The sequence below is a fragment of the Acyrthosiphon pisum genome, chromosome A1 (genome assembly GCF_005508785.2).
Source record: "Acyrthosiphon pisum isolate AL4f chromosome A1, pea_aphid_22Mar2018_4r6ur, whole genome shotgun sequence".
NCBI classification, from domain to species: domain Eukaryota; kingdom Metazoa; phylum Arthropoda; class Insecta; order Hemiptera; family Aphididae; genus Acyrthosiphon; species Acyrthosiphon pisum.
In genome coordinates, this window is record NC_042494.1 from 115,919,660 (window position 1) to 115,932,111 (window position 12,452).

Here is a 12,452-nt window from a genome sequence, read left to right on the forward strand (position 1 = left end):
ATATTGCAAACGCCAAACATAAGTAATAATAATATATCCATGTGCACAAACATCTGATTTTTTTGGTGGGGAACTGAGTACTCCATAATTTTGAAGAAATATATGTGGATTGGGTATATTCTTCCCCCCATAGCACATATTTATTGAAATCTAAACAAAATATATTATTTTTTAATTGGTGGATAATTTTTTTTTTATAAAGGGATCCATTATTTTTTAAGACATATTCGATAGGTAATTTCTTTAACTTTTATGGTTACGCACTACACTGTTGTGCGAGCACTGAGCAGTCAACAATAATTAATAATATTATGTGAGTGACTCCAGCACACTACCAATAACCAATACTACCCGCATGATGCACTTGCATTCAATAAAATATAATATTTTATACACGAAACGAATTTACACATAAAAGCCTTAGAAAAATACGCCTAAAATGATTGTATTTTTATTCTGTCAAAATATTTTAGCACGTTGTCCTTTTTCCTAGGTTATTGTACTAATCGATTGTTGAATAAAATTGTTTTTTCATATATAAAAAAAAACACTAAAGTAAATACCAACTCAACATTTTCGAAATCAAAATAAAATATTAATATATCATTATAATTTAAAATTTGATTAAATTATGTATTATTTAAGGGAATAGTGGGTATATAAGTACACAAAAAATGTTCCTAAATATTTTTATATCAAATTAATTATATTTTAATATTAGCCCCATACTCACATTACATATTAATATCCTTATCACTTTTTTTTTATAGATAATACGAGTTATATAACTCATTGATTATGATAGATAATTATAATTTGTTTAGACAAAAGTATAAGTTTTATATAATCAAACAGATATCAAAGATCAATGAATAAAATAAAACACAGATTGCATAGTGTATAAAATATTATGGTATAAGATAAAATAAATTAAGATGCGGAGGCAGTTGCAGCCCATATGCTCACATTCTTCGACAGATAGACTTTCTTCCTCATATATTATTTTTATGTAGTTGTATAGCAACAATACACAAATACACATAACACAAATACACATAACGCTTTTCCGTGTTGTTTTTTTGTGGTTGGGAGAGCAAAACCATAATCCATATCATAATAAGATGTCATTACTCATTATTTATAAAACTCGTCGGAAGTAAGAATTAATTTGTACTATAAGAACAGTGGAGTAATGTCGACAAAAAATAATAATACCATTTTTATTAGCCTGTTTTCTTTAGATATTGAAGTATGGGATAATGTGATATGATATTCTGAAATTGGTAATTATCATAGTGAAATAGTATTATAATATTATTTAAAAATAATGTTCAATAATAATTACAATAAAATAGTTAAATATAAGAATATTAACAATGCTAACTGTTCATAAGGCACTATATTTCAACAATAATAGTTCTATACATTTTCTTAGTGCAAAAAATGCACTGGTCCATACAAAAAAAATATAACATATTAAGCATAATAATAAGAGATATAAAAAAATAGACAATAAAAAATAAAAAATATCCTAGTTATTTAAAAAATAATAATATCAATTATTATCAGAATATAATATATAAATACTATATATGTTTATATATGTTTATATGTAAATATAAACCTTGGTAACCAATAATTTTATTATTCTAAACATATAAAATATCGTTTTATGCCTTTATACAATAATTGGAAGTTCAATAATAATAATATATATAATATTATGCACAACATATATTAATCTAATAAAAATATACAAATTATATCATATTCAAGATAAATACATCAATTACAAAAGACACTTAAATTTTAGAGAATATTACATTTAGAGATCAAAAAAGGGTGTGCATCTAGGTGTGTATTGCACATGTAAAAATCATCATTTAATGTATTGTTCTTGTACATAGTTGTCGCAAACAAAATTACGACTCTTATGAAAATAATAATACTGTATAATTATAATAAATAATTAATTAACATTTTTCTTTTTCTCCTTTACACATCCATGATTTTTATGATCGAGATTGAAAGGAGTAAACCTTCACTATCAAAATGAATGTTACACTATTCATCCCAGTACATTTCGATTCCATATTTTCATATTATTGTTATTCGTGTCCATTTACAAAAATATAGATAATAAAACTAAATAATAACGATAATAAATCACGCTAATACTTCAAGTATGATTCACATTGAATACTTATACAATATGTATAGCATATAATATAATTTACAAGTCCTTGGGAAAATTTGGTCCTCTTCAATGTTCAAAGTTCGCTGGCAAACACGGCATTTGCTGGTGTCAACGCGAATACTACCCTTCACTCGGAATTTGTTCGAGTCACTCGATAATAATATTTGCAATAGTTATCACAATAATAATAACAATACTAATAATATTACAACATAAAATCAATATATTATTTATCTGCGTGTGTACCTATATATATTTAAGTTTTAACAAAAAACGTGTTGCGGAGCATTACGCGTCTGAAGTGTATCGTACCGTATATAATACAATATACGTTATACTTATAATAATAATAATAATTGTCAATAATAAGCTCATATAATAATCATAAGGAATGTGTCATGTCGCGTTAGATAGTCGAGCTGACAACATTCGTAAACGGTAATGAACGTCGGTTGACTTACTCGGCGAAAGGGTCTATGCGAACTGCCGCTCCATAAGCATATCATACAGTAATATTATATAAACATGATTATACATACATATATTATATCATTTAACTGTCGTTTTGATTAAGTTTGAGATCTTTTATTCGCCTTGTCCGCCGTCCGTCCAACCGTACCAATAATGATAATAATAATAATAATAATAATAACATAATATTGTACGCTGTACGCACACATTGCGCATAAGTCGTTGAAATCAGTCACTGTATTTCTCCATCTGGCCATATCCGGTTCGCGGGCGAAACGAAACCGGAAGCGGCGGTCGTGGCCGTCTCGTCCGTCCGTCGTACACACGCTCGTTATATATACGTTTTCTTGACCTTTTGAAGGGTCTTGTTCTCCACCGCCGAGTCCAAGTTCTTCTCGAGCGTGTCGTTCTTGCACTTGGTCACGTTCACCAGCAGGTTGATCGGCGCCTTGTTGTTAGGGCACGGTAGGAACGGAGCTGTGCCGATCTCCGCCGCCCCGTTCATATCGGCCAGTCGGTTAAGCTGGTGATGGGCGTGAATGGCCATCGACGAAAACGGATCGGCGGAGTGCCGAAAGTACCGCGAGCACACGAAACCGGCAGCAAACCCGACGAGCAGCGTGGCCAGCACGCACATCATCATCAGCAGCCCGATGACGTCGCCCAGAGAGATTACGGGCATCTCGGACGCCTTTTCGCTAACACCTGTGCACAAAGGGTAAAAGAATAATATTATTATAAATCGTCAACCAGACAAGGATGATTTTCATTATTATCGTGTTTAATTATAATTATGTTAATTAATAGTTAGACGTGAACACGATGGACACTCACTATCGCTGTTGATTACGTTCTCGGTGTAGCAGGGCGCGCACGACGGACACCTCGGCACGTTCGAATCGATGTTGTTATCTGCATAATATGTAAGACGAGGAGAATATTAACGATAATCTTGCATAAAATTATATGATTTTATGTAGACAGTTTGATATTATTGTAATAATAATTTGCGGTAAAATTTTTAACAATCAACTTACCGTCTATTGACGAAGAATGACCGATCTTGTCATCGAAAGGCACTGCAAAACGGAAAAAATATGGAAATGGTATTAATATAATCACATAAATTCGGTTATATTATAGCCTCGTTCCAATTCTATAGGTATAATAAATTATAAATTATGATATTGTAGTACATACCTTTCGGGCAAATATTGCTCTGATATGATCCAATGGATTGAACAAAATGCTGTTTGGACGTACTCTTGATTTCCAAATGGTTAACACAATGCGACCCATCCCACGCACAGTATGGATCTTGTAGATCAATACATTCTCTGTAGACAATCGAGTCGTTAAAATCTCCATTGCTTAATCAATGTTGTAAAGTTATAAAATAAGTATTATTATCGCATGCTCACTGGCAAGTCGTCTTGAGATAACACCGGTCCAACGGCACGGAGATGATGTGTTGGTCGAATGTGACCACTATCCGTCCCGGCTTGCCATCGACTGACTTGATGATATTCAACGTCCGGACCGGAAGCGATTTTGTGTTGTTAGAGGTGAGATTCACTTCTTCGATGTTGACAAACTCGGGCAAACCGTTGTTAGTGTGCAATGCGCCTTTGACCAATCGACCGTCGTCTGCAAACATACATAATAGTTATATATACCTATTATTATATAGGTTACGGCGTATTACAATTTACGAAGTCCTATTATATAAGTCGATTACGAATTATATTTCAACACTATATAATAATTATACTCTGTGAAAATCGTAACTATTAAGCATTATCGTACCAGTTCCCATAAACAGAATGTCGTAGTACTGTCCCTTCAGGCCGGAAATCTGATTGTCCACCGCAATGCTGGTCAACCTGGACTGTAGCGATATCCGAGTGAAAATCGGTTTGGAGAACAACGACGGTACCGCGCCGTCCATCAGCGAATGGCTCTTGATGAAATTCACTGTAATGTCAGGCAGCGTCCGACTATCGTCTACGCACGTCCCGGGTCGGGGTTCGGGGATCTGTACAAATTATGTTAAAATAGTTCAATTAGTATATTGTACACGAATACACAATGGTATTATATAAACGTGGATTCATAATCATATGAGAGCAAACAAACTGAATTATCGAGGAGGACAGAACATTATAATCATACCAAATTAGGCAGGACTATAGGAGTAAGGTCTAACTAATGTATAATCCATCTCCTAAATTTTCGCCAATAGTTGGAATTATAATATAATATATGCAAGGGTAGAGAACGAACCAACTGCGATTTGTTATTATGATTATATACTAGCCATACCTTTTTCACAGGCAACCAGTTGGAGTCCATAGCCTCCTGGTCCTTGAATGATCCCATGAAAGTCTCGATAACATCGCTAATATTGAACATGCACACAGCTGAGCCACTGATGGCGTTCACGGGTGTATTGAACACACCGTAGACGATCGGGTCGACGATGCCGGTCAGAGCCGTATTCAATATGTCACTGGTATCCTCTGTACACATGAAAACACGTCGAGAAATGTATTATTTGCGATCATTGATTATCCAAGACTATCAATGAATTATATTATATAACACGGTAAACATACGGATCTCATCAAAATAAAATGGATATTCGCCCGGCATGGAACAGTTGAGCCGAGCTTTCAGGAACGACGTCCATCGATCCCTGTACGAATGCGGACCACCTTTATCGTGCTTGCAAACCCTAGCCACTCGCGAATAAATAGTCTGAAAATTAAATTTCATTGTATTATTATTATATTAACACTAGGTGGCAGCGGCATGCTATGGGTCGTGTATATTAAGAAGTGTATATTATTTACTTTTCCACAGTTTATGTACTCGACGGCGATTTCTCTGAAGAAGAAAAATATGTAATCCTTGTATTCCAACGAGCTCACGAAATTCGGGTCTGTAAAAATTAATAAATAAAATGCGGTCATTACTGTTTGGTCATATTCGAATGTATCAGTCGTGCGGGCGGTTAAGTGCATACCATTCAGTTGCTTGAAGTCCAGGCGTTCGGTCCGCATCGGCTCTTTGTATACGAGTGGGTCGCTGCCGGAAAAGTCGGCCACGGTTCCCGAGTATAATTGGTCGCCGGCGTATATGGACGTGCTGTTGTGCAACGGATCGTACGGACATCTACCCCGTCCGTCCATTTCCTCCACGCCTTTGGTGCCATCCTGTGCCGAAAAAAAAACCACCGTTATAATTGGCTGCATGTGATACGTGAAAATGATTTATCTATACACATCTATAGGTATATAATATATTGTATAAATTAATTAAGACTTACGGTCAAATTGAATATTTTGCACATCGGATGAAAAGCGTTGGTACCACAGACGAACAGTTCTTCGTCGTTCTTTTTGTACGCGACTCTTATGTAATTTTGGCAATCGTCCTGAAACGAGATATACAAAATATGTAAAATAAAATGGGTTGGGTTGGGCAGAGTTGTTCGACAAAAATTATAATAATAATAATTAATCATATAGAAAAAAATAATTATTCTACCTCCGATTTGCCCTTCAACTGACACATTTCATAATTCGCTTCTGAAGAATTCCAATAGTATTTCTGAAAAAAAAATAAACAAGTTCATCATTTAAGACGGGCGCGATAGATTTATTTATTTTTTTACGATTAAAAATATTATGTATTTTTTTTGGTTTATTGTTTTGTGTGAACTAGAACGATGTCTGTGAAGACAATTACGCGGAAGCATATTTCATTTGGGTCGATTATTCAATCTTAAACCTGTCTTGTAATTAAAACTAGGTACTAAGGGAAACATACTTAATAACAAACGTATCATGTTAGAGACTTAGCAGCGGTGGTTTTACGCATATTTTATCAGTGTCTACGTTATAATGTCTAATATTCGCTAAGTACGACTTAAGATAAAAGTTATAATGTAAACCAAGCAGTTTCTTTAATGGTTGAAAACTAAAATTAAAAGGTTTAATATTTATCTAAACAATTAATTAATGTAGCTACCTACAATATATTACGAATTACGATAAAAACAATAATATTTGATAATAAAAAAGCGCGTTTCATTAACAAATGGAGACCACGCGTGTATATATGATATTATCGTATACGTTTTTTTAATCTAGCTGAAAAACACGTATGGAGACGTCGAGTAATGGCCCGCTGCAACTGCAGCAGCAGTAGGTACAGTTGTAAAAATGTATATAATATTAATGATCATAATAACAATAGATAGTTTGGGAACGTGTTATTCGTGTTTAAGTGTTTTATTAACTAATTAATTAACAACGTGAAACCAAATACTGTTTGCGTTGCGGAAACGGAAATTCGATTCCACGGGAATAAAAAATAATAATATAAAAACGCACAGCGAGAAAAATAAAACACCACTATACGGTATATGTATAGTGGTATACAATGCACTATAGTTATAATAGTTATTAGTCATTTATAACCTTTAATATACATATTAATAATATATTATAAAGGTATGAATTCCACATTAGCACGATATTTTGAAGAAAAATTATGACAATGCACGCGTAGAGCGTCTGATTCGAACCCACAGCACCATTAAAATAAATAATAATAATATAATATTGTATTCTACAAGACATATTGAAACGAGACATGTCGTGGACCGGTGCGAGTTCTCGGCTGGTTTTATTTTCGTTGTCGTTTGGGACAGAAAAAATAGGGTAACGGGTATTATTATAACGCGTGTGCGTTTACACATAATATACATATATGTGTATACTAGTTTACTCGCCCGCCCGTCGGACGACGCTTTCGATATAGGACGTGCCCGCACACCCCTTTTTTCACATTATATTGTGTGCGCGCGTTTTGTTCTGTGTGTATATATATAACCCGCTAGACTAGGGTTAAAAATAATTGAACGAAATTAAACACGGCGCAGATAATAATATATGGTATGCACACAGGATAATATTTAACAGATGATTTTTCGATTTACTTATGATAATTTATTAATATACAAAAGTTTTGTAACAAACCAATAACGTATTCGACTTATTTCATCGAGTAAAGTGGGGTACAGCGAGCATATACTACTATGACTTTAAGTCATAATTGGGAGCTCGAGTTCCAACATTTTTTGATAACAAAATAAGGTATGGAGACAGTCTCCCTTAATGTAGATCGATGCCTAAATATATAAAAAAAAAATTCTAGTTTACCCACCAGAATACAGATATATAAAATATAATCATATTTTTATATATCTGTGGGTAAGCCTATAAAATTATTGTATCATTGATGTTAATGATAATTATTTAATGGTAAAGATTTATATGAGCTCGTAATATCCATTAATAATAATATAATGGATAGGCTATTCACTCTATCAGGAGCGATTTTTTTATCAATCAAAATAAATCCCGCATGCAAAGAGAAACCACCCAGGAGCATGGATAACAATTTATTAATATATTATTCTTTCTCTCTTTCACAAAATAGATCACGACCCCACATAAAGTGTTGATATATAACCAGGGCCTATCGGCTATCCATATCTTTATGTCGAAATTAATGTTATTTTACTTATTAGAGCCCATCAGAAAATAGTATGCTAACTGTCCGACTGTTATGATGTCACAACTTGTATAAAGGACAAAACGTTTCTCGTATATTTTTTGTTTTCAGTTTAAAATTTATTTAAATATGACTATGATCGCGTTTGTAAATAATATCTATATTATATATATTTTCACAAGATACCGATAAATTCAAATACAAATATTATGTATAAAAATCTAATCATAAATACGTTTATACGTATAGCATAAAATGACTATCGAGTGACATACATAATAATGATATTTTTATTTGAAGCAGGTATAGTTTATTTTTCTAAATATTTAAGTTGAGAACTGAGTCACTGACTAAATATTTTTTGTGTTAGTTGGGTTAGTTCCTAATAAATATAATAGTTATTTTTAAAATTATACAAGTAAAGTAAAAATTAAATTAACAATATTAATATTAATGTTATGTTTTAGCCCCTAAAGTTACGTCTCTGAGTCAGGGCGTATAAAATTTTATGTCTGTAAACAGTAAAACTGATTCGAAAACAAAATATTATAATATGGCTATACATATATTTTAAAATGAACGCTTTGTTATGCGAATAGACTCGATGCAAACAAAATTAGGCCACACCGTGTGTAGCCCCAGCAATTTATTAATGTCAAAAACGATTTTAACAATACGAATTATATACGCCAGTTGAAAACATTATTCTCCTTCTGCGATACTACCCATAGGTATACTTCTATTCGTATACCTGTATATACCGTATTACTGTATCTATGATGTTCGTTATAAAATAATATAAATAACTAATTTCAACAATGTGGTAGATTACAACGAATGGGTTTTATACTTAGTATATGATCAATAAATGCAACATTATGATGTGCAAAAATTATTGCTGGGGTGTATTTATACGACCATAAGTCATTATAGCATAACTACCTATATATTGTAAATTTGTAACTATAGAATAAAGTGGGTCTGGCCTGATGACTTAAGCCATAGAAATTCATACAAACTCTGTAAACTCGTGTTGCTTATTTTTTTGTACGTTAAGTTTACCTACTTTACGTACCTATATAATATACCTATATATATATATGTGTGTGTGTAAACAGAATTAAAAACAAACAAGAAGCTTCTAAGTTACACAATATATCTTATAAGATTACTTTAAGGTCTTCATATAAATACGTTATATAAAGGTCTCAAATGTTAAATTTACGCGATATAGAAGGTAAAACAATTTATTCTTTTTTGACTAAAAAAAAGGATGAAGAGACCTCAACTTAAAATTCATCCTGATAAAATGTTAAAGTTATGATAAATGCTTACCCGTGTATACTGTAAATACCCTATAGGTACCTATCTCAAAATTATACAGTTTAACAATTCCATTGAGACTTGTCTGCATATACAACGAACACAAATACTAAGTTTTTAGAATTATTTTAACAGAATGTTTTATTTAAAATACATAAATAAAAAGCTAACTTTTATTTTGACACGTACCTTATTCAAATACAAAAAAAAATTTAACCTTATAGTTTTGGGGGCAATGTAAACGTTTCAGCTTCAGTGTTTTTTTTTCCTCTTCATCTTACATATTATACTCTGCAAAGTACTAACATTTTACCAATATAAACGAAAAATTCATATGCATTAACCGGGCAATTGAGCAATTGAAATTCTAATTTATTAGATAGCGACTTGTCTCCGAAACGTTAGCCATGCCTAGATATTAGGTTTATACTTATACTACCTATACAATCTATATTTAGTAGACATTTAATTCGTAATTTACCAACAGAGCCCATAAATCATAAAATGTGTTGTCACATTCAAAATACTACAGGTCTGCCCACGATGTCTGTCACAAGTTAAGCTTATTTTTATTTTCTTATCACCCAGTCATCCAACAGTTTATTTTTTCAACGGGAATCGCATAAGGTAAAAATATACGGTAATTTACATTACTTTCATTTCAAAACTATGACATCAGAGTCGACCGGAAATTCTATCCATAAAAAGTATTATTATTAAATTGTAATAATAATAATAATAATAATAATAATAATAATAATAATAATAAAAATAAAAACATTTTCCTTGAGGCGTTTAATAACACGCGTGTATATGATAATGTATACACGTGCAATCTTAAAAAAACTCTTCTGTTCATTTGAGCGAAACCATAGCTGATAATTTGTTCATCAAAAGCGTTTTAGCCCCCCAGCGGATTTTCGGACACAACACCACCCAGCATGACCCTGAGGCCTAATTGATATTTAACAAGGATATTTTAAATGACCCAGTGGTACTATACCTATAATGCCATATCTCCCACTCTTATTCTTTCTTTCCTCTCCCTCAGTCTTTCGTCGTCGAGCCATTAATTAGAAGGACAATGTAGTGTTTCTTCGTAACACATACAACACCTATATAATAATTATTTTTATATTGTTCAGGAGATTTTGCGAAATAACCAGAACACTATAACACGCTGGTGAACCCAAACAAAAGAAGGCCCACACGTGCCCTACTCTTTCACCAATACCGCTGTTTTCCATTGTTATTGATTAGACTATTACTTGCCCAGGTATTTATTAATTATGCATTTTTGGACTATAACAATAGAAAAAAATGTGAACACGAGAGAGTAAAAATGATTAATTTTTTACGATAATATAATACATGTGAATGAGATTGTATACAACGGCATCAATGCTACAAAAAATCATACAGTATGGGTAGAATACAATAATTTATAAGAAAAATGAAAATGAAAATGTTAAAATTACAATAAAAATAATGAAACAGAACTAAAGTATAATATAAATTAATATTTTATTTTAAATTATTTTAAAATTTTATTATATTTTATACATTATACATATAAATATTAAATATATTATTACTCTATAGAGCCTAAATAGGCTATAGGTATAACATATAATATTCGTCGTAAGAAGTTGTTCTTGAGACAAATTGTTGAACAAATTATATCAGAATTTAAACTTTAAATATGTGTAAGTTGAACGTAAATATTATGTTGTGTAATATTAAAGAAGGTATGACACATAAAATTTTGTTTTTAAAACAAACCTAGGTATATACTTAATTGTTTTATTTTTTAAATCAAAATCTTAAACATAAAATAGTTTATAAGTTTGTAGTTTATTTTCAACATGATATTTTTGAATGTTCAACTATTATCTACAACGTGTAACGTATTTTATCATTTCTCTACTATAATGAAATATAAATGTTGTTTATTAAGTTTATCACAAAAATAAATAAATGGGTTACTGGGATATGAAGCCAGTATCTGACAAGGATTATTATGAACGTGAGCTCAGTGAGGTTCCTATATATTATAGTTATGGCGATGAACACCGAACAATAAAAAGGATTGGATTTTCTTTAAAAAAGAACAAAGAAAGCAAATACATAAAACATATCTCGTAATATATTATATAATTTTCTTATCTTTCAATAATTTAAAACTTGTCAAACTAGAAATAAGCTCATCGCAGATGTAAAATATTTTTCTTCTTTCATTTTCATTACGTTGAAAGAAAATGTCTGTTGGTTTTATAAGATTTATAAGTAGTTTCATCGCAGTATTATTCAAAAAAGTTTAATCATTATGAAATGAGGATGATCGACAATAAATAAATTCACCGGAGGGCTTTCGCCCTCATATGATCAAATCGAAATGAATAAATATCACCCACAGAAAGTGTCTTGAAGCAAAATATTTTATTGCAAAAAAAAGAAGAAAAGTAAAAAATGAAGTAGCATTTAAATTAAATTTATTGATTATAAATATTACATATAATAATTACAATAACGTAACCTTGGGCTCTTCGAGTATTGCTCAAAAAGTAGGTACCATCATAACAATATTATATAGTTTTTCGAAATCAAAATACTCAATAATTAGAAACCTGTTATTTCTTAATTTTAAAAACAAACTTATCAAATCCTTTTACATATTGTATACGATTGGTAAATTGATATACAACTGGTTTTTAAAATTACCGCATACCTGCTATTAAAGCAAAAAATTAAATAAACGCCCATAGGTACTACCAATTTGCGTATAATTTATACAATTTATAAGTCTACGTAAGAATTGTGTACGCACTTGTGTATTGACGAGGTACCGTCGGGACCATTTATTTATATTATTCAGATG

At 31.5% G+C, this 12,452-nt stretch overlaps 1 protein-coding gene across 1 annotated transcript in view; it reads right to left on the bottom strand.

The window, feature by feature from the left end:
- Nucleotides 1-1,380: 1,380 nt before the first annotated feature.
- LOC100160493 (semaphorin-1A) overlaps nt 1,381-12,452 on the bottom strand; it is a 66,548-nt gene continuing 55,476 nt past the window's right edge. Inside the window, exons 5-16 of the mRNA XM_001944562.5 lie at nt 6,218-6,280; nt 5,997-6,104; nt 5,694-5,883; nt 5,521-5,609; nt 5,284-5,425; nt 4,991-5,187; nt 4,475-4,703; nt 4,090-4,315; nt 3,869-4,005; nt 3,706-3,747; nt 3,503-3,580; nt 1,381-3,373 (exon numbers count right to left, since the gene is read on the bottom strand). Coding sequence (XP_001944597.2) covers nt 3,000-3,373; nt 3,503-3,580; nt 3,706-3,747; nt 3,869-4,005; nt 4,090-4,315; nt 4,475-4,703; nt 4,991-5,187; nt 5,284-5,425; nt 5,521-5,609; nt 5,694-5,883; nt 5,997-6,104; nt 6,218-6,280 — 1,875 coding nt within the window. The 3' untranslated portion in view covers nt 1,381-2,999. The remainder of the gene's footprint in view (nt 3,374-3,502; nt 3,581-3,705; nt 3,748-3,868; nt 4,006-4,089; nt 4,316-4,474; nt 4,704-4,990; nt 5,188-5,283; nt 5,426-5,520; nt 5,610-5,693; nt 5,884-5,996; nt 6,105-6,217; nt 6,281-12,452) is intronic.